The 20,247-nt window shown below is 47.6% G+C and overlaps 1 protein-coding gene across 4 annotated transcripts in view; it reads left to right on the top strand.

The window, feature by feature from the left end:
• raraa (retinoic acid receptor, alpha a) overlaps positions 1 to 20,247 on the top strand; it is a 197,581-nt gene that overhangs the window by 136,102 nt on the left and 41,232 nt on the right. Inside the window, exon 1 of one of the 4 annotated variants that reach the window (XM_061229149.1) lies at positions 7,458 to 8,569. The exons of the other annotated variants lie outside the window; for them this stretch is intronic. Coding sequence (XP_061085133.1) covers positions 8,395 to 8,569 — 175 coding nt within the window. The 5' untranslated portion in view covers positions 7,458 to 8,394. Of the gene's footprint in view, positions 1 to 7,457; positions 8,570 to 20,247 lie in introns of those variants that run through there. 4 annotated transcript variants of the gene reach the window in all.

Raw genomic sequence — 20,247 nt, forward strand, 5'->3', positions numbered from 1 at the left:
TATAAGTGGTTGTCCTTGTAGTTGTCCACAGGTGTCCAACCATGGAAGAACTTTTTTTTGTCGACAAAGACATTTGGTCTCATTTACTGATAGTAAGTGTGGGTGGGTTTTTATTTTTTCATAAAAATACACCCCCGGTAATATTAACAGACTGCAAAAAGTAGGTTACAGTCTCAACAAGTATTTTACTTATTTTACTTCTGTTACTTTTTTGCTCAATAAGACAAAAATGTTCCCCATGAGGTAATCCAGTTTAACTCATTTCAAGATTTGCCTGTGGGGTGAGAAAATTTCACTTGTCAAGAAAACGGTAACTGAAAACAAGCAAATATTTTGTGTCAAGAAAAGATTCTAATTCTTATCACAAGACTGAAACAGCTGTTCAGAGAGACTTATTTTGCAGCGATACCAGGGCTGGCTTTACAGTCACAGATACGGTCGTTTTAATTACGGGCTAACCTTTCGTCCTTGCTACGTGACACGTTACGCAATCGCCAGAGACCAGATGCGCTTTAGAATCCATCCCCTGCCGCCACCCCCCGTGGCGAGTGTAGAATCTTCCGGTAGTTGGAGCGCTGGGCCGTAGTCGCGGCGACAGCGTGTAGGATCAATACATTGATATCAATTACATTTAAATGCAAATGTCCCTAGTGCCTGGTGTTCTTCAGAACCAGGCGCTATAAGTCGAGAGTGGATCGCCGATGTTTCCGCTTAGCGGGGGGTGTCCAGGGGCGTCTGTAATGGAGGTGCGGGCACGGGCGGTGGTCACTTTCGCAGATGGCCTCGTCACTGAGCTGAACCGAGAGGCCAACCCCACGTTTGGTGCGAGCGGGTCCTTGTCTTGTACCTTAGCCGCTAGGCTACAGGCTACCATTTTGAGGCAACGTGTCCACTGGAGGGGGGCGGGGGGGACAGGAGGGAGAGAAGGAGAAGAGAGGAGAGAGAGGGGGGAGAGAGAGAGAGAGAAGGAGAAGTGAGGAGAGAGGGAGAAAGATGGGACTCACTATCTGACTTCCCTGGCCCCCTTCTTTTAGAATGCTGATGACCCCACCACCATCTCTTTTCTTCTGGCTGGGCCAAGTTATCCATTCTATTACCCCTGCCTTCCCAATAGGATGGGGGGAACCCTAACCCCCCCCCCCACCCACCGGGACACCACCCCACCCCCACCCCCACCCCCAACCCCACCCTCCCACCCCACAGTCCCAACAGCATTTGTCATGTTCAGTCGCTGCAATCTGCCACTCTATGGGGCTTTTGTCTCCTGACCTGCTGGCTAAGCAGGGGATTTCAGATGTTCCATTAACATTTGAACTGGCTCTGCACATTTTTACATTTGACATCGCTCTGCAGGCTAGCCCCCCTGGTTACAGCAGAAAAGCATATGCGCATACACACACACACACACACACATACACACACACATGCACACGTGTGTACCCACACACACACACACGCACACAGGCAGACACACATACTGTACACGTGCATGTGTACACACACGTGCACACACACCTCTAAAGCTGAGCTGCAGCGGTGTGCGCGCATGCACATTCCAGCTCTGCCTCCGCTTCTCTCTCCGCGTCCTAGATTCCCCCCGAAAATGTATCTCCTGCGGGGTTGAGCTGCGGGGGTGTGGATGGACCGGCGGGCACGGGAGGGTGTGGCACCCCCCCCCCCCCTCCACCCCCCACCTCCGCTCTCTCAGTCACGTCCTCTGCAGGGGCACTGTAGCCGCGTTTCATCTCCCCCCAGAGGGGACGCGCTCCCAGCCTCTATGCCGTCTGAGGGAAATGAAACGCTGTCTTTCTTCCTTCTTCTCATTTCACGCTCTTTCTACCCCGTCTCCTCGTCTGTTCAGCGGGGCGCTGTCAGAAAGGGCGGGGGCTTACGACTTTAAGTCTAAATTAAGCCGAAATGTAAGACTAAGATGCTTGTTAAAGGTACAAGAGGTCATTTCGGACTTCTAACGGTCAAGAGAGCAGCACCTTCAATCCACGACGCTGTTAGTCTTTCTCTGTAAACCTGCTGACATTTAAACGCCATTGAACCAATTTTCAACCAATGAGTTTGAATTATTGTACAGCTATATAATGTTTTGCCCTTGCGTCAGACACGACCCCCGATGGCTAACAAACCGACACTCCGGCGCTCTCTGTAAAAGAACGCAACTTCTGTTACTGACCCCACCAGATATGCCAGTTAGCGCAGTGAATGCCCCCCGCTAGGTTGGGCGACATTAGCTAGTGGCATAAGAGCAATCGTCTGGTAGTCGGAGGGTTACCTCCTGCCCTGGGTGTGTCAAAGTGTCCCTGAGCAAGTGTCCTGACGAGCTGGTTGGCGCCTTGCATGGCAGCCAATCACTGTTGGTGTGTGTGTGTGTGTGAATGAGCGAATGAGAAGCAACAGTTTTACAGTGCTTTGGATAAAGGCGCTATATGAATGCCGACCATTTAGCATTGCGGTTACTCCGTAAGGCACGTGGCAGTCTGTTAAAAGGCCTTTATGGGGGTTAGGACTGCAGCCCGGGGCAGAAGGTGCTCCTGAGGCCCGTTAAACGGATCATGACGCGGCCTGTCGCTGAGGTCCCCCTGCAGCCTCTTACAGCCGTCTTAGCAAATCCCCTTTGACATTTCTGGGAGGCCCCCTTCTCAGTGTAGCCTGTAGCCTAGTGGCTGAGGTACATGACTGTGACCTGGAATGTTTGTGTTTCAAGCCCTGGTGTAGACACGATAAGATCCACACAGCTGTTGGGCCCTTGAGCAAGGCCCTTAGCCCCACATTGTGCCAGCGGTGATTGTTCCCTGCTTAGTCTAATCAGCTGTAAGTCGCTTTGGATAAAAGCATCAGTTAAATAAGAAATTATATATTTTATATTATATACACTCACCGAGCACTTTATTCGGAACATTTTTACTTTATTACACCTACTTATTCATGCGATTATCTAATCAGCCAATTGTGGGGCAGCAGTGCAATGCATGCAATCATGTAGATATAAGTCAGGAGCTTCAGTTTATGTTCACATCAAGAATGGGGAAAAATGTGATCTAAGTGACTTGGAATGATTGTTGGTATCAGACAGGGTGGTATTTGAGTATCTCAGAAACTGCTGATCTCCAGGGATTTTCATGCACACTTGTCCCTAGAGTACGTCTCGTGCAATATGACTATCTCCGTTATGACCCCAAAAGGCTTTCAAAGATTAAACATAGTATTACTCAAACCTGTGTCAGATACGTAATTGTTTTGGATTCAAATCCTTTTCTGTGCTCGATGCTCTTGCCTTGCAGGTGGGGGTGGCCCAGCAGGAGGTTGTCTGCGGAGTCTTTACTGCGTCCTGATCAGAACTTACTCAAATACGTGATTGTTTTTGTTTAAAATACCTTTCTACTTTGCTGAGCTTGTCTGGTTTATTGGAACCTAGAAATTACTCTCAAAAAGTGCAAGCCCCGCCTTCCGATCCTCTTGATTGGCTCAATTGCACCAGGTGAGATTAGTCGGGCAAAAAAAAAGTATCTGAATTCAAAACAATTACGCATTTCACCCAGGTCTGTTCCAGGTTCCTCTGACTACAGGGTTAGGAAAAACTGTTTCACTCTAAGAGGGCACATACATCAACACCAAAATGTTGACTCTCAATTGGAGGGGTGCTAGGACTTAAATTGGCTGTACTGGGTAGTTCTAAGCAAAGGGGAGATTATGGGTCACTCTGAATCCAGAGTATTATTAAAATCCAGTACATACAGGGTACCAAAGACCTGTAAGGCTATTTTGGTGGGGTTGGGTAGGGTTTTCACTCCTGCAATGGAAGTAAAGGTATAGAAGCAGAGAGCATTTCGATTTTTAGGTGATTATTTGACGTGACTTTAATGGTTGTTCTCTGGAAAAAAGTTTGTAGATGGATGAAGAAGGAAAACTGAAAGAGAGCCTTGACAGAGAAAGACCCCATTTTATACAAAATAAAAGCTGACTGAACAGAATACAACGTCTGGTGCTTAGCTGGAGATACTTAGCCATGCATTTCTTTGTTTACTATTTAAAAATTAAAGTAGTTAATTTCAAAGAATCAGTTGGTTCGGAGTGTTCATTTTGTACTCTTGGGATGTGTGGGAAGATTTAGTTTGTCAGTAATGAATGACACTAATATACACTTCAAAGAAAAGGCAGTATACATCTGCTGCCTTTTCATGCAACTACTTTTGTCTCATCAGCCCATTGCTATTTGATCACACACACTCTACCCCATATACCACACGCACCACACACCCTTCATATCATATACCACACACACCACACACCCTTCAAACCGTATACCACACACACCACACACCATATACTACACACACCACACACAGTCCACCTCATAATACAAAAAACACACCCCACGTCACATACACACATACACCACACATACACCTCGTATACCGCACGTGTCTCACACTCCCTGTCTAACTCACAGTGCCACACATTCTCTTTTCAGGCTCTTGCTGTAATTTTTCCACTCCGAGGAGGATGCTGTGTTATTCACTCTCGTTATCGCGACTCCATTATCTCCCCTTATATAACAGGCCAATTCTGCATGAGCAGAGCCGTCGTAGCGCTGCTTAATAACCCCGCTCCCCACATCCGTAAGCAGCAGCTCTGTGTGAGCAGGCAGGGCAGCCCCTCCGGGGGGACTCTGCCCAGGGGCAGCCTGTTCCTCACAGGGCCTCCCGTCTCCCTGCTCTCAGGGCCTCAGTGCCAGCTGTGCCCGTGCCAGGACCGTGTAACTCAGCACTGCCCCCTCCCTCGCATTCCCGAGCGGCAGCTGACGAGCACCATAACCACAGTCCACAGTCCACCTTCGCTTAACCTCCAACCCGCCAGCCAATCGCCTCCTTTTGTCCCGCGCGAGGTCGGCCACGGTGGCCCCGGCGGCCCCCTCGCCACGGCCCCTACCCGCCGCCATCTCCGGCCCTCTATCGACGTCCCCTCTCCCAGCCCTGACGTAACTGACGCCCCCGTCCTTAAGTCCTGCCACCAGGGGGACAAAGAGACGGCCTCTCTCTGTGCCTGGAAAAACTGCCCCCATTAAACCTCCCGGAGCCCGTCCACTGTCACAACCATTAGTCATGTTTTCATTAATTCTCCAGTCGGTCTGAATGGCCCGTTCTTGCGGTTTTTATGGTGAGGACCCTGCTCGGGGTGAGTGAGGCTGAGGTGTCGGTCAACACCGTCAGGCTGTAATCGAGCTTTTCCCCGGTGGCAGTGGAGGAGCCGGGGGGAGCACTGGCTACCCCTGAAATCTGATTGGCCACCCCGGTTGCTGCCCCAAATTTCTATCACATAACTGGCTGATAAGAATGATTACACCAGCCCACCAGGAAGTAAATAGTTGAGGTTTGTTCGCTGCGTGTTTGAGTCGCCCACGCATTGCGTCCAGTGGCAACGGATTCAAAGTTTAGAACGCAAGTCTTTCAAAAAACGTGCGGCACTGGAAAATTATGGTTTGGGTTTTCTTTCTTTTTTTAATGGTAAATCGCCGAATGTCGCGATATTGAATTTTGACTGGAATTCAACAAAGTGTGAAGTTTGCATCTGCGTAGGCCACTCCCCAGGCCTTTCCTTTGATGTCACGACATGCACTGGCGGTTGACCCGGCCGCGCTTTGAAGAGTCCTGATATTGCTGCCAAAAGCATTACTCACATGGTCCACCCAACTCTGGTATCTGCCCTGGACTGTTATCAGTAAGAGTAAACAGCCAGGGACCTGTGTTAAATTAGTGTTGTGGTTTGTATTGGGCACAGGCTATCCCCCCACAGAGACTGCCCTGTACCAGGTCCTGGTGTTCTGATGTTGGCCTGAGGCCGAGGCTAGTCTCCATTCTCCCGCGAGGCCTCCAGCGTACGCAAAATCAAGTTCTCGCTCTGTCTCGCAGCACACACTGTGCCTTGATAAGGCACCTCTCGGACTTTATCTTTCATGTTTCTAAAAATAATGCTCCCCTGTTACATTTTTTGTTAAGAATGCCTCGCCCCTGAACATATTTTACATTTTCATTTCTTAAACATACAGTTCTTGTTGTCTTGTGAAACTAACTTGGACTTGCTCTGTGTTGTGTAAACAATATTAATACCAAATCTGCAGGTTTAAAGTAAAAAAGAAGCTAGTTAAGATGTGCATATGTGTCCAACGCAATCTCCAAACTTGGTATTTATTGTAAATTCCTTTGCGTCCTGCGCTTTCAAGAAATTATAAAACATTGTGTTTTCATCATTGTTTTGGGAAAAACTTAGATTATATAAGTATATGGAATATATATGGAATTTCTACAGGGTTGTGTGGCTGATTGGGTGTTATTTCTGCATTTAACATTTCATTATTTTTCCTTTTTTTAATTTTATTTTTTACGAACTGCACTTAAAGCAATTTACACATAAAAGATTATCTTATGGATGCTTTATGTCCCCTTTCTCCCACATCTACCCTTGGTGTAAAAATCAATACCCATTATCTAAACTCACATACCAAGGACAAAAACCAATCATGAATCCTGGAGAGAAAAAAAAGGGAAAAAAATAGGAAAGCAAGTTAAAGGCCTCTCCGTTGCCCAAGTCACAGATGAATGTAATTTAGAGGTTCATTGTGCCGTTTAGTTCATTGCCCGTCTGATAATAATGCCATCTATTCATTGCCTACAGTCCACACTCATAGTTTTGCCAGTGTCTGTTGGACCACAGTGGGGGGAACCTCGTCTCTGAGTGATTATGTAAGGCTGGACAAGGTGGAAAACCTTGGGTGATGTCAGATGAGAAACGCAGAGGAGCGAATCGGAGTCAGCGTGTGGGTCATTTGGAGGTGAGGCTGCCTGCTTCCTTGGGTTCAGGAAAAGTTCAGCCGCATAGCATTAGGCAAATTAGCGAGACAGAGACTGGGAGAGAGAAAAAAGTGAGTTGTGAACGATGAGAACATGGCCTGGGAGAGGGGGAAAGGAGCAGGAGAGGGAAGTCGGGAAGGGGGTTGAGGACGGAGGAGGACAGGGGCAGAGGTTACGTCTTTGCGTAAGCTTGACTGTTGGCCGGTACATTTGCAAAACTTCCGTAACAATGAAAAAACTATTTTTGAAGATTTGGAAAGAAAGAGTTAGCACTGAAATCTAAATTGTTTACAGACTCATTCATGCGTAGTCATCATTACCATTGGAATCTGACCGGTCTTTTGGTATGAGTCCAACTTACGGCAATCTGCTTAGTGGAGTAGTGAAAGGGTTAAATTTGGGAGGCGTTCCTAGAGCGAGAGAGAGAGAGAGAGAGAGAGAGAGAGAGAGAGAGAGAGAGAGAGAGAGAGAGAGAGAGAGAGAGAGAGAGAGAGAGAGAGAGAGAGAGAGAGAGAGAGAGAGACACGAGCGACGAGCGACGGGGGTGGGGCTTAGTCACAGCTGCTGACTCTCGTCACAATCTGCAGAGCATGATCGTGACATAGTTTGTATGGGAGCGCGACGATATCCACAGAACACAAACACCGGGAATGGGTCCCCAAGTAATGTGAACTGGGATTGTTTTTGTTTTTTTTGAAGAACGGCGCAGAAAGCATTGCCTTCGACAAACTGAGCAGTCGCAGAATTTAATGTTTCGTGTAGAATGAAACGAGAAGTAGGTTAGCTTGCCGTCGTTCGTATGAAAGTGGATTGCCCTAAAGAAAAGACTAACACTAAGGCACAGAGGACGGGCAGTCGTTATCATCCCAGCCAAGCAAGTTCCAACCGAAGACACTATTTACGGGATTCCTCACTCTTATACGTATGCTTATTAAATGTGGAAGGGTGAGCTGCTTATTGATATCAACTGGAGAGATTTTCGTATTTTTTCTGCGTTGGATTGGTTTTGAACGATATTAGTTTTGCTTTTTTACGAGGCCAGCAGACTTATTCACAGTGGGGAATTTATTTCGCATATTTTGATCTTGCAAAAGTTGTTGCTGTGGAAATATTCAAGAATATTAACCAAGGTGGTTCGAATCACGTCAGGAGCAACATGAAGAATGCATTTGAATTAGTTCTTCTGATGTGGTTTTGGTGATTTTATTTCTTTCAGTTTTATAGCTCATTTTCGGACAACGTGTGGGAATCTACCCACCTCGTTCTCCCGAAGACCCAGTTGCATATGTCTTCTGGGGATACCCACATTTTTTTCATAATCTGTTGCAGTTTTTCTCCTCTTCAGCCTGCTGACTTTTGAATAAATCATCAATGCATCTTTTTGCGCAAGAATGATAGCGAACTGTAAACCATAACACTACTTAACTGTAGGCTACTTTATCAACATTTGCTATTTATTTTCTGCAGCCTACTTCAGACGTGTTTTTATTTTTGAGGAATATATTTCCATTTTATTTTTTCCCAACGGCGAATAATGTATGAGAGTGTGGACGTGGTGGGATTGAATCCCAGTCCTAACACGTTTCTAATGATGGATTACTACAACCAGAGCAGAGGATGTTTGATCCAGGAGAAAGGACTTGTATCTGGAACACCCCATCCATACAGCTCGTCCATTAGAAACCAGCACTGGAACGGCTCAAATCACTGTAGGTGGCATTTTCATTGGCTTGTTAACTTTGTTTCGCCCATAAAACCACGTGCGATGCTTGTTTTTTTTAGTTTATCCATGAATTTCACTAGGCTGTGTGCTTTTTGCTATTAAATCAGATGGGTCTACTGAAGGTGGCCGCGCATTTGATCCCGGTGTAATTTGTAAAGTGGACGCGAACGCACCCTTATAAAGCTGTCCTCACGTATGCAGTCACAAGTGTCCTTATCGTAGCTAACGCGCTAACCATAATCTCAAACCACCACAATTACAACTGTTATGTTTGATGTTCATCTGACAGGTCGAGCAATAGTAATTGCCTTGTCCATCAGTCTTCTCAATTAGGGGTAATATGAGACGTAACGTTGTATGGTGCAGATGCTCTATAAAGCTGATGTGAGTGACACTTGTTTTAGGTTTCACTATTTGGATATTCTGTACTTCATACAAACTGGCCAACCGCAATTAATACACTCCTGGGTGCTATTTTGTAGGCTATAGGCCTAACGGTATATTTAAGTCGAAGTCATGTTGATAGATTGCACCTTGTATGCATTTAAACTTTCCTCTTTGGTCGCGCCAAGCTTATTGTTTTTATTACGCATTAGGCTATGTGTTGTTCTAAACATCCTTATAATGTGCATTTAGTTGTTATGAAAAACTGTCCGAGGGGCATGAATGTGCATACAAAATGACACGCTTGGCTACATAATTTTGTTGGAAGTTTAATCATGCACATCGGTATCAACCGTGCTGGACGCAATGACGTAAATCGTGTATCTGCAGTATCTCCGTGGAACCACAGAAAACTCCCTGCAAAGTACACGAACTATTTGAAAATATTTGAAAATTCATATAGACTTGTTATTATTATTAGTAATAGTAGTCGACTTGTAGTAGTAATTATTATTAGTATTACTAGTAGGCCTAGTATTGTTAATGTTGTTGTTATGAACAATATATAGACTGCAATTGTTTTTCTCTGTATAGTCGTTTTCTATGGCTCGGACAGATTTGATGAATGTGCAGACCGGTCTTGTCGGTGTCATAAATAATCACTGCATCCAAAGACCGTTACATTCGGTCAACATTTAATTTAGCATTAGAAATGCTGTCTTCGGTTTTGTGGACTATATATAGCCTACTGCAAAAGCTTTGAACGCAAAGGCGTTATTTGAGCGATTTTTAAATTAATAAAAATTATTTCAAGTCGTAAACGGGCGGCGGACATGGAGGGCAAACCAGCTCTTTTTCAGGAAATGACTGTCTTGCTCGCTGTTTTTATTCTGTTTGGATTTGGTGTTGACGAGGCAATTTCGTTACCCCCGACTGGGAACTAATGACAGCCCAACATGCTTTGTTCACAGCAGCCATCGTGTGAAGTAATTCCTATTATTGGTGTCCCGGCGGCAAAACGATATCTTGACGCTTCGTGTGCCTCTTCAGGTGAAGAAATTACTTTGCTGGCCCCATGGCTTACAGCCATTTCGTTTCACTTCACGGTTGAAATATTAGTATTTCTATTTGTAGTAGGCCAGAAATGGTCAATGCCGATATCGTAAACCAGGATTTTTTTCTATATTGAGGCCAAGCGAAATAACATTTAAAATAGTCTGTCATGACTCAGAATTAAATCCGGAACATTTGCAATAGCAGAGTCAATCAGGCGCAGCTTGTGCATAGCAAGGTTCTTGGCTATGCATTTCTAAAATAAGCGAGTAAAATCTTTATTTTCTGATATTTTCCAACTTTCTACTGTCTACCTAAATTATTATATTAAGTAGATTTGGTGTAAATGACCGGGCATAAACTGTACACTTACCGATATTATTTCGTAACATTCGCCCCATTTCTAGAATAGAAAATGGGAAAAATCTCATGTTGACTAATGGTCTGATACTAGTTTATTTTTTGCACAATAATTACTGTTTCATGTGAACATGCATACATGACTGTATATTCAATAATTTAGTTTTGTGACTGAGACATACAATTTACATGGGAACATTATCTTACACTTGCTATTTCACTCTTGGAGGGGGAAAAATAGTCCAAAAGAAAGCAGGCCTTAGTCTCTGGGTGGGTCACTGACTTGATCTCGAGCTGCAGCGTATTCTCTCCTAAATCTGTTTTTAACATTTATTCTGTGGGAAAACTGTGTTAATTCAGCCAGGAATGAAGTCAATTGGCAATTGATTTAATACAAAACGATGCAGTGTTCGATTTCACAAGTTTGTGGTCTGCATGGAAACACTGTGTCTCCCGAGGCTGTTTGGACATGCACACATTTCCAAGCCTGTGTAAGCTTGTTTGACAAATGATTAGTTCTCTAGCTCAAAATCCCTTTCTTATGGGACATCAGTCACCTCAAACAAATGGCTGTGCCATTTATGTCCCACCCAGAGGGTGAAAAGAACAGCAAACACCACATTGAGCTGCAGCCATCTTTAGCGCAAGTCAGTAAGCCGCGACTTAAGTTTGTAGGCAAACCAAACTGTGGGGATTGAAACGTTGTTGGTCGTGTCCATGTTGCGTATTGGAAATTGTCATGAAAAGACCCACAATGACAACATAAAGGCTGGGCTTAGAGTTTCAACTAAATCTGTTCTTGGCAGTCGAATTTGCCTTTCTGTTGTTCCAGGGTGTATTACTCTTACCATGATACGACTTCATTAGATGACCGCCATGACAGGAAACAGAGTTTATTTAAGATGTAGATAAGCCAGAGACGGCATCTTGTCTCTGTTCCTTTGAATTTACCGGGTTCAAATGTTTTATTTGACTATGAGAGTGGGGTCTGTTTTTCCCCCTCTTTTTAAAGATGCCCCCTTCACTCTCCCATTGTGTCTCAGAACAATAAATGGCAAACAGCAGGCTAGTACCGCTTGCCAAGCTTCATTCATCAAAGCAGGCTTCGCAAACAAAGTTCACTCGGCTCTGAGGATTCGAGAGTAAAACCTTCTCCTCTCATTGCGTTTGCAGAATGGCCCATCATCCGTTTCCTGACTAAATAACCTGTGGCAGTCGGAAAGCACAAAGAGCAATGCACAGCCATTCAGCGCGGCTGTAAAGTATAATTGGAGTGCCATTTGCTTCATTCTTCCACAGAGTAATCTTCAGCGAGCTTCAGTCAGAAAGCACACCTGTTTTGTGGTCCAGGCTGTTTGCTTTTCTCATAAGTAGATGGAGTGGAACTGACAAGGACTTCTGCTAAACGGAAACTTCCTTGGTGTTCTCTCATGCTTAAAGGAAAATAAAAATCAGTCCTACAACAATGAAGCGAGTAACCTTAATCTGCATCTTGAAGAAATAGCCAGAGGGACGTGCATTGCATCAACAAACGTGTGAAATTTGGGCTTTTTCCCCGTCTGTGCTGCATATGTAAGCCGAGCACAAACTTTCCTGCTGGCGGTAATGGTTCACATGCTGCATTAACAAACACGGAATGTGTTTAATTTTTGAGCATGCCTGGGTTTTTAGAAGGGAGGTAAAATGAGGCGATGGGACGGTTATACACGGGAAGCAGTCCCGTGGGAGGGTTCTGCTCTAGATTTAACTCGGTTGCCAGTTAGATCTGACGGGAGGGAACGGGAGCGCGTCTTTTGAACAGGGGGAGCCTTCGGAGAGAATAGCTCTGTGGTTTAAGAGGGGAGCGTGCGAGCGCGAACACAAAGAGCGCTCGGGAAAGGGTTCGGCGTCTGTCACTGCTCGCTCTGATGGCGTTACAAAGTGATCCTGGTTGCAGAATTGATTTAAGCCTCTGGAGTCCAGCCCTTGAGGCTTGAGAATGAGGGATCAGGCAAGGCCCTGCTTCATCACACGACTGTCCTGGTCATAACAGCTGAGCCCTGGAGTCTTCATTTTGGGAGTCTTAGCTTTGTTGTTCCTTTGTGAGATAAGGCTTGGAGATGGAATGGCCGGGGTGGGGCTTCACAACATCCTCCAATACGGTTATGACTCTGTCAGTCGTTCACAGCTGAGAATTATGTAGAAAACATAACCGGAGAAGAAACAGGTTTATTCAGAGAAGCTGGGAGTCGATCAGGCGTGTTCAGTTTGTTATCAGTAGGATTATCCCTCCGTCCTCCGAAAAAACAGTCTAGGATGTGGAGCGAGGGACTGAGTTTTTTCTCTCCCTTTTTTCCTTTTTGAAGTCTTAAATCACATCGCACCAGGTGCTGCTCGACAGACTGTGCTCCTGGGACCATTAACTCCAGCCACTGCAGAGTCTGCGGGGAGCGGCCGTGTCTGGTCTGAGCGCTGGGATGTGAAACTCGACCCGCTCCCTCGAGACCTCCCCGCCAAAGCGCTCAAGTGGACATGTCCCCCGGGTGGGAAAAGTTGTCCGTCTTACCTTTTGGATGAAGTGTTTCCCCCCCAACTTTTCTAAGTAAAGGCTGTTGTTGAGCGCCAGTTAACTGACAAGGCATTTGTCATGCAGGTTCACAAAGTTGGCTGAGGTTGAACGAGTTCACCTCAAACGACCACAGGCGACCAAAAGTTCCTCTTGAAGACCTGCTGCTAGCCTAGCGCAGCTGAGGTCAGTAATGGGGAGGAGGCTGTGTTGGACACACTGTCGTGTTGTAGGTTCCCCTTGTTCTTAAGAAGTGTTTATGCATTTGTTTTCCATTAGCTTCTCTCTGCACGGTTTTGCAGGCTGCATCTACTCTGGCTGAGTCTCCCTTCTTTTAACGTCAAAAATAAACACCACCAACATGGTAATCTGGGTGTCTGTGGTGGTGAAGATAGTCCGCTCTTCATGCTATGGAGCTTTGGGGAGGAGCGTGAAGGAATGCGAGCGGCCTTTCACACAACAGTCATACGCATCTGCACGTCATGTCATACGGTGAGTGGTGGAGTCTCACACTCATCCGGTTGCGTGCCCGGCTTGCCCCTTGCTTCAAGCATTAGCTCGGTCTCCACTGCTTAGTCCATTTCTCTCTCCCAGGAGCACTGCCATGTGGCGCAGTGCCTCTAATCGTCCAATATTGGAGGGTTTGTTTCTGGGAGCCTAATCTGACTCATGTGGTATTTAAGTGCGGAAGTGCTTTCTGAAAAACAGATGGTGTTTTATTGTTTCCCATGCAAAGAGTGATTCTGGTAGAAGTGCATGTAGGAAGCGCATGTAGGAGGGGTTGGGGGGGGTTGGTGGGAGGGGGGTGCGTGAGGTCTCCGGGTTGGTTAAGTGTAAACTTAGGTGTTTTTTTTCGAGGTGGAAGTTCAGACAGCGTGGCGAGACCCTCGGAAGACGGCATGCGGCGCGTGTAAACCGCAGACTTTCTGTTCCGATTCGGCAGGCGCGCTAAAGCCGGCAGCGTCCGCCTCGCGAATCAACAAAGGGATATTGCTCACGCTCTTAAATTTAGAATGGCAGCCCGCACGAACTGGGAATGCGCAGATATGTTAAAGGGGGAGCTGCACACTTGTAACTAAAATAAAAACAATCTGGCAAGCAGTCCCACGTGGTGGCAGAGGGTATTTTAGTGCAAACAGCTGGCAAAGGACAAAGACTTTGTCTGGCGAGAAGTGTGGGCTCTCGGAATCTTGGTCGGGGTCCAGCGCGTTTGCGGTCCCTCTCCTCCGACCGAGGAGGGCGAGGAGCCGGCTCCAAGTCGTTAGTCATGTAAACTGCCATGCTCGTGCCTCGATGTTCTGTAACTAAAACAACAAAAACATTTCAGATTTGCTGGCATGGGCTTCCACCCTGGTACATGAACATAAACGCCTGCTTTAGGAGGCCTGCAGTCCTCGCTGGGGAGCTCACTGAACTCACTGAACTGTTGCAGACCGTTTCGACCACTACCCCCCCCCCCCAAAAAAAATTCAGTTTCCCGGCAGAAGTCAGTGCTCTTCAAGCAATCCTAAACGGTCCATGTAAAGAGCTCCGAATGTCTCCTAGCTGGAGTGGATGAGAAAAGCGCCTGAACGAGGCGTGCAGGACGCACAGGAGCTCTGAAGGTGCGGCAGGAGAAGGCGAGTGATTTAGCACCGTCGGCGGCTGGAACTCAGGAGCGCCTTCTGTGTCCACAGAAGTTGCCCGCTTTCACCTCCAGGGGAACATCAATAACCCGCTTTGTCACAGTGGTATGTTTATGATAGCAGGGGTGAGAGAAGTTCACCACCCGTACCTGGGAAGGGCCCGGGGGTGGCGTTTCGCAACCCGCCACGTTCCTCCGAAATACACCGGCCCACTGCTTCACCAGCTGTGACCTTCTGCTGCGGCAAACACCATCAAAAATTACTCTTCACTGTGAAGGGAATGCGGATTCCAAAGCCCATTTATATTCAGGTTCACTTGTCCACATTCCCTTTCACGGATTTTAAAGAGAAGCAGGTGGACACACTGGTTCTTTTGAAGCGATTTTGATTAATATTGATAATCGGTAGTAGTTTTTTTTGGCTTTTGACTCTCCTTTTGTCGAATGCAGCAAAACTTTTAAAGGCCAAACTGTTGACCAGAGGGGTTGAGTGATTGACAGGTCAAACGGGGACGGCTATTTTAAATGTCCACCTGACAACCTGCCACCGTTTGTTTTCTTTCTTTATCCAAATTTCACTTGACTCATAAATCCCTAAACAAGAATCAATTTACTTGGCAAAGCCCTTCTTCGATGAACAAAGCAGAGCTCAGAGAAAGGGCTCGCCCGGTGTCATCGATTCATTGTTCTCTAAAGAGGACGGGGGAATTGCACGCGACTTGGCGAAAAGGATTTTTATCTCGGTATCAATAATTACACACCCTCACGTGTGCCGAAGGTGTGAATTGAAACCGCTGAGGTGAAGGGGACTCCCAGCTCTAAATTATTCATAGTCTCTTCATTTAAATCAATCCCGGTATCGGAGGCAGCCAAGCGGCACCTGTCAGAAAGGGAGGCGCGCTGCTGTAATCACGGCCTTATCTCCACAGATGGTTTATGTACAGCGCTCTGACAGAGCGGGGGCGAAGGTCTCGTGTTCCGTTGTCGTCGGCCCCCGCCACGTCCGCCGAGCGATTACGGGGAATATGCCCATAGCTTATTAATCTAGCACGTCTTGACGCAATGAACCTGCGATTGTATGTTCCCGGTCGTTCCCCTTCCCCGGCCGTGCATTTCGCACGGATATAATTTCAACATTACGGTCGGGAGTGCCGATTTTTCATAGCCGCTCTCTCTCTTTCTCTCGCTCACTCGTCTTCCCTGAGTTTAATCGATAGCATCTGATGGAGGGGAGGAGTTGCATCCGGTCTGCTTTGCGGCGCTTTTTGAAAGCACGAGGGGGACTCAGCTGAAACGAAAGCGGTCGAGCCGCACCGGTTTCCGGAACGTGACCGGCCAGACGGGGATGAAGTCCTTTGGATGTGGCCTCCTTCATTTCCATATGTCATTTTGCAGCTGTCGTGACGCTCTGCCGGGAACCGGGGCAGGCTTCTCCTCTGGTTTCAGCTCCTCTGACATTAGTCATAGGAGCCAGGGGAAGAGGCTCCGTGGTCCGATCGCGGTGAAATATTAAGTGCTAATCAAAAGCAACAAGAGCAAATCTGGGGCCCGGATGAGGATGTGATTCGCTGCTCCGGCGTGAACGGATCTGCTCTCGCCGCTAATGACCTGGCGGCCCGGCGAATGTGCCGTGAGTGGTTCTGGAGAGAATGCGGATTTCCCTGTGATAGCCATTTTAATCATGCCGCTTCTGGGCGTCTTCTATGCGTCGGGTCCAGATTGAAAACATGATGAACACCGTGCAAGCCTGCTCAACTTTTCCGTCTCTTTCTGACGTTAGTGTGGAAGTGCTACTAGGGTTGTAGGTTGTGTGATTTGAACTTGTGACTCAGCAGGCTGGAGCCACTCAGAATCAGCTGGTCGCCTTTAGCTGTAGTTTTTAGTTGAAGTGCGTGTTGTCCGATAGATTGTAGAATGCACCGCCTAGCAGGCTCTGTCCACTCGAGTGAGCGAATGAGAGCAAAGGTCTACGTTAACCCTTCACTGGCTTATGCACACATGCACGCACATACACCCAGGCACACACACATACTCGGCTTTGCAGTGAGGCATGTCATACCTTTCTTGTGGTCTTGTGTAGGCATAGCCTCACCTTATGTCTTATTCACAGAATACCTAGCCACAACCCTAAAAGCCGCAGGACTCCTCCTGTATCACTCTCACACTCCTGGCCTTCCCACACTGCATAGGCATGGAGCGTCTCAAGTCATGGAGTCAAATGTTGGGGGGGTGTGGGGGTCTATATTGCAAACATAACATGGTCTGACAGTTCCTGTAAGGGATAGAGGGACACGTCTCTCAATACCACAGTATTGTCCATGGAAGTGGCCACATTCAGACTGCCCCAAACACACACACACACACACACAAGCATCCTCTCTCCCACACACGCACACATGCACACACACACACACACAGTGTGTAAGCACAGACAGTGAGACACAGGGCCTCAGCAGAGGGGTCGGGTGTTAATGGCCAGGCATTCACAGAGGAACAGTATAAAAGTTTAGGGAGAGGGGGAGAGGTTTCGGGGAAAGGGGGGTAGGTTAACAGCACATGGGGTGTGTGTCATAAAACAGCAAAGAAAAAAGGCAGGAAAAGAAAAGGAGAAAGGTAATAAAAGCGGCAATAAAATGTGGAAGCCAGGGAATCGGGGGAGCACCCAGCCGGGCTGTAATGCTCTGCAGACATCACAGGACGGGAGAGGGGGGGTCCCTCACACACACCCCTGGGGATGCCGGGGAAAAAATCAGGACTGACCAGAGACGCCAGCGCTTTGATGTTTTGTCGCCGTTTACCTAGCCTGTTCTCGTTCCTGCCAGTTACTTCAGTGTATCTAATCCCTGTAAAGTGCCTCTGCTTAAGGTGTGAACCAAACCTAGAAATATAGAGCACACGCGCCCGAGTGCTGCACGTCAGTGTGAACCAAACCTCGAAATAAAGAGTAAAGGAACTGGGTGTTGATTCTGGGAATCGGTGACGTTGTTTGGGATAAGTAACATTCTTTTATCAGCGCATAGCTCTCCTATGTCTGCGAAAGGGCTTTCACTGTGGATTCTTGTCGGCATTCTGTTGATTTGGCCCACTTTTGTTGGGCTCGGAGGGGAGGTCGTGGCTGCAAGCATGTGACCAGTGGTGGAGGTCGCTGCTCGTCACCTGACACTGGCTGGCGGTGCCGAGCCAGCTGAGATTAACGAGAGTGAGAGAGGGAGAGAGGAGAGTGAGAGAGGGAGAGAGGAGAGAGGGAGAGGGAGAGGGAGAGAGAGAGACGGCCTGAACCGATGCAGGCCTTGTGGAAGAAGAGGGGTAAACAAGGGCCAAAGTGCGTGAGTAATGGCTCACCCAGCGTTTGTGTGTGTGTGTGTGTGTGGGTGCGTGCGTGGGTGCGCCTGTGAGTGTGTGTGAGTGTGTCTCTGAGCATGTGTTGTGTACTCAGGGCACACTGCCCAGGAATTTGTGGTAGGAGCCCCTGCAGTCAGATGGGAGAACCTAGATCACTATCTGCAGGAAGTAATGTGATCCGCTCTGCTTCAGCGGGGAGAAGGCTTCACCCCGCCCACCAGCAAGGCCCCCAGATTCAAACCCAGGGCCAAGACCGGCCCCTGCCTCGAAACCCCCTCCCCCCCTTCCGACTCATCCATGTTCCTGTGTTCGAAGGCACAGTCGCCCATGCATATGCTCAAGTGCGTTCATACACACACACACGTCTGGCGTGTCAAATACGCAAATTGTCATTAAGCACAAACCCCTAACAAAGCGGTCCCAGGTGACTGGTTAAGCAGAGTGCGCTTTAAACAGCTCTTTCGTCTCTGAGGACGAACGGTTAATGTGGCAGGTCAGTGAAGCGGTAGTCACGGGTGTGGTGGGATGCAGGGGAGCTGTGACTGGACAAGTTCCATAACGGCGATTCTGCTTTTCCAATCGAATGTCAGGCTCTGTGCTTCGGAGACGGTGCCGCTGTTTGCTGGAAGCCCGGGCTATGGGGCGGAGCTGCGTCAGATACACAAAGTAGGGCAAAGGTGAAATCCTACTAAAAATATAGCAAACGAATCCCTTTGCTCTGGCCCTCCCTGCATTCTATTTATTCAGAGTGCAGGTTAACCCTTAACCCGCTTAACCCCCCCCACCCCATTTCAAACCAGAAATATTACACCGTGTTTATCCTCCTGCGTTTCTTACCGTTTCTAGTCGTAACTCCTGAGACCGAGCGCTGCTCTTTGAACGGAGCTGTTCGCCTGGGAGAGTGGGCTGATGCAAGCGCTGCCTCTTCATTGCGCTGCCAAGCTCTTTCACAGTCACGCCCCGGCTGACCTTAGCTGAATGTCACCTGGCTTTCTCACAGTGTAGAGGACAGAAACACACCCCGGGGAAAGGCTTATTTACAGCTAACACTCAATGTCGTCTACAGACACGGGCGCACGCTTGCACTCGTGCAGGCACATGCTATGTACACGTACGCCTATAGACTGCATTCTTGCCTGCCCATATACGCATACATGCCGGTATGCAGGTATACACCATTTCTTTGGGTGCATTTAAGTCAAGAGCTCACATGCTCCCGGAGAGATACGGGAGGTCATCTGTCCCCTACGTGTGCAGACCCCTGAATGAATATAGGCCATGGATAGAAATTGTAGATTTGATCTGATATCTTAATGCGACAGCATAGTAATTCACTCATTTTTATTACGTGTTTTTTTTTTGTAAAAAACATTTGCAGGAGAAATAAAAACAAAATGGAGGAGACAAAAGGGCAAAAGCGCTTTAATGGAACTGAAGATGATGGAACACTGTTGTCCCCCCGGCCCCTCCCTCGCTGAACGTTTTCTCTCAAAGACCCGACTCATGCTTTGTCCAGCAGCTGGAGCTGAATGTAGGTCAGCCGCTGTGAGCGGGAGAGCAGGGGAGCCCACGCCAAGACTGTACCGTTTCCTCTCCACCAGAGCCTCAAGACTTTCGTTTTTCCGCGCGGAGCATGTTCCCTTCCTCCCTACCAAGGAATACAAATCCCGAGAAGTTAGCTATCGACAGTTTGGGCTATATCAGCAGCAGTCTCGGGTTTATTAGCCTGCCTTCCCCTCTGCGATACGCCCATGCGATCGTTAGCATTCCGTTAGCATTCAGAAAACGAAACTGCTAGGCGTCCGTGGACGATTCCGGTGTTTTTCTCGCTGTCCTTGTTTTCCTTCAGCTCTTCCACTCTGCCCGACGACCGATTAAATTTTATTTTAATTGGAAGTGCGGCCGCGCTCGGCTTGGCAGGTGAAGCAGCCGTCTCCAGCTGCGCTTGGCCACGAGATGAAAATATACCCATCTTGGCTACCATTCGAGGGCCCGTTTCTAATAAAAGAGCTGGCCAGTTTATGCCTGAATAAAAATCTGCGATGCCATGTTGAAAACCCGTGGAGCCTTTCAAAGAAACGTCTTCTCTTTCGGCGCTTTAATTCCGTCGGTGCCTCATAAAAGACGTATGACCTCAGTAGAGCGCTTAAAAAATGGTTCCCTGTAATTCTCCTGCCGTACCTCTGCAGCAGGTCGAGAAAGCGCTGGATCATGTAACCCATTACATCACCTTAATGCCTTTAATTGTGTCACAAACGATCCCATTGTTGGGAGGGGATCAACAAGTCCCTGTTTGTCTCTCGCAGCAGTTGGGAGGTTGGTGTGTAAACCTCCCCCCGGGGCTCTCCCTCAGAAC

The sequence above is a fragment of the Conger conger genome, chromosome 2, assembly GCF_963514075.1.
Source record: "Conger conger chromosome 2, fConCon1.1, whole genome shotgun sequence".
In the NCBI taxonomy this organism is placed as follows: domain Eukaryota; kingdom Metazoa; phylum Chordata; class Actinopteri; order Anguilliformes; family Congridae; genus Conger; species Conger conger.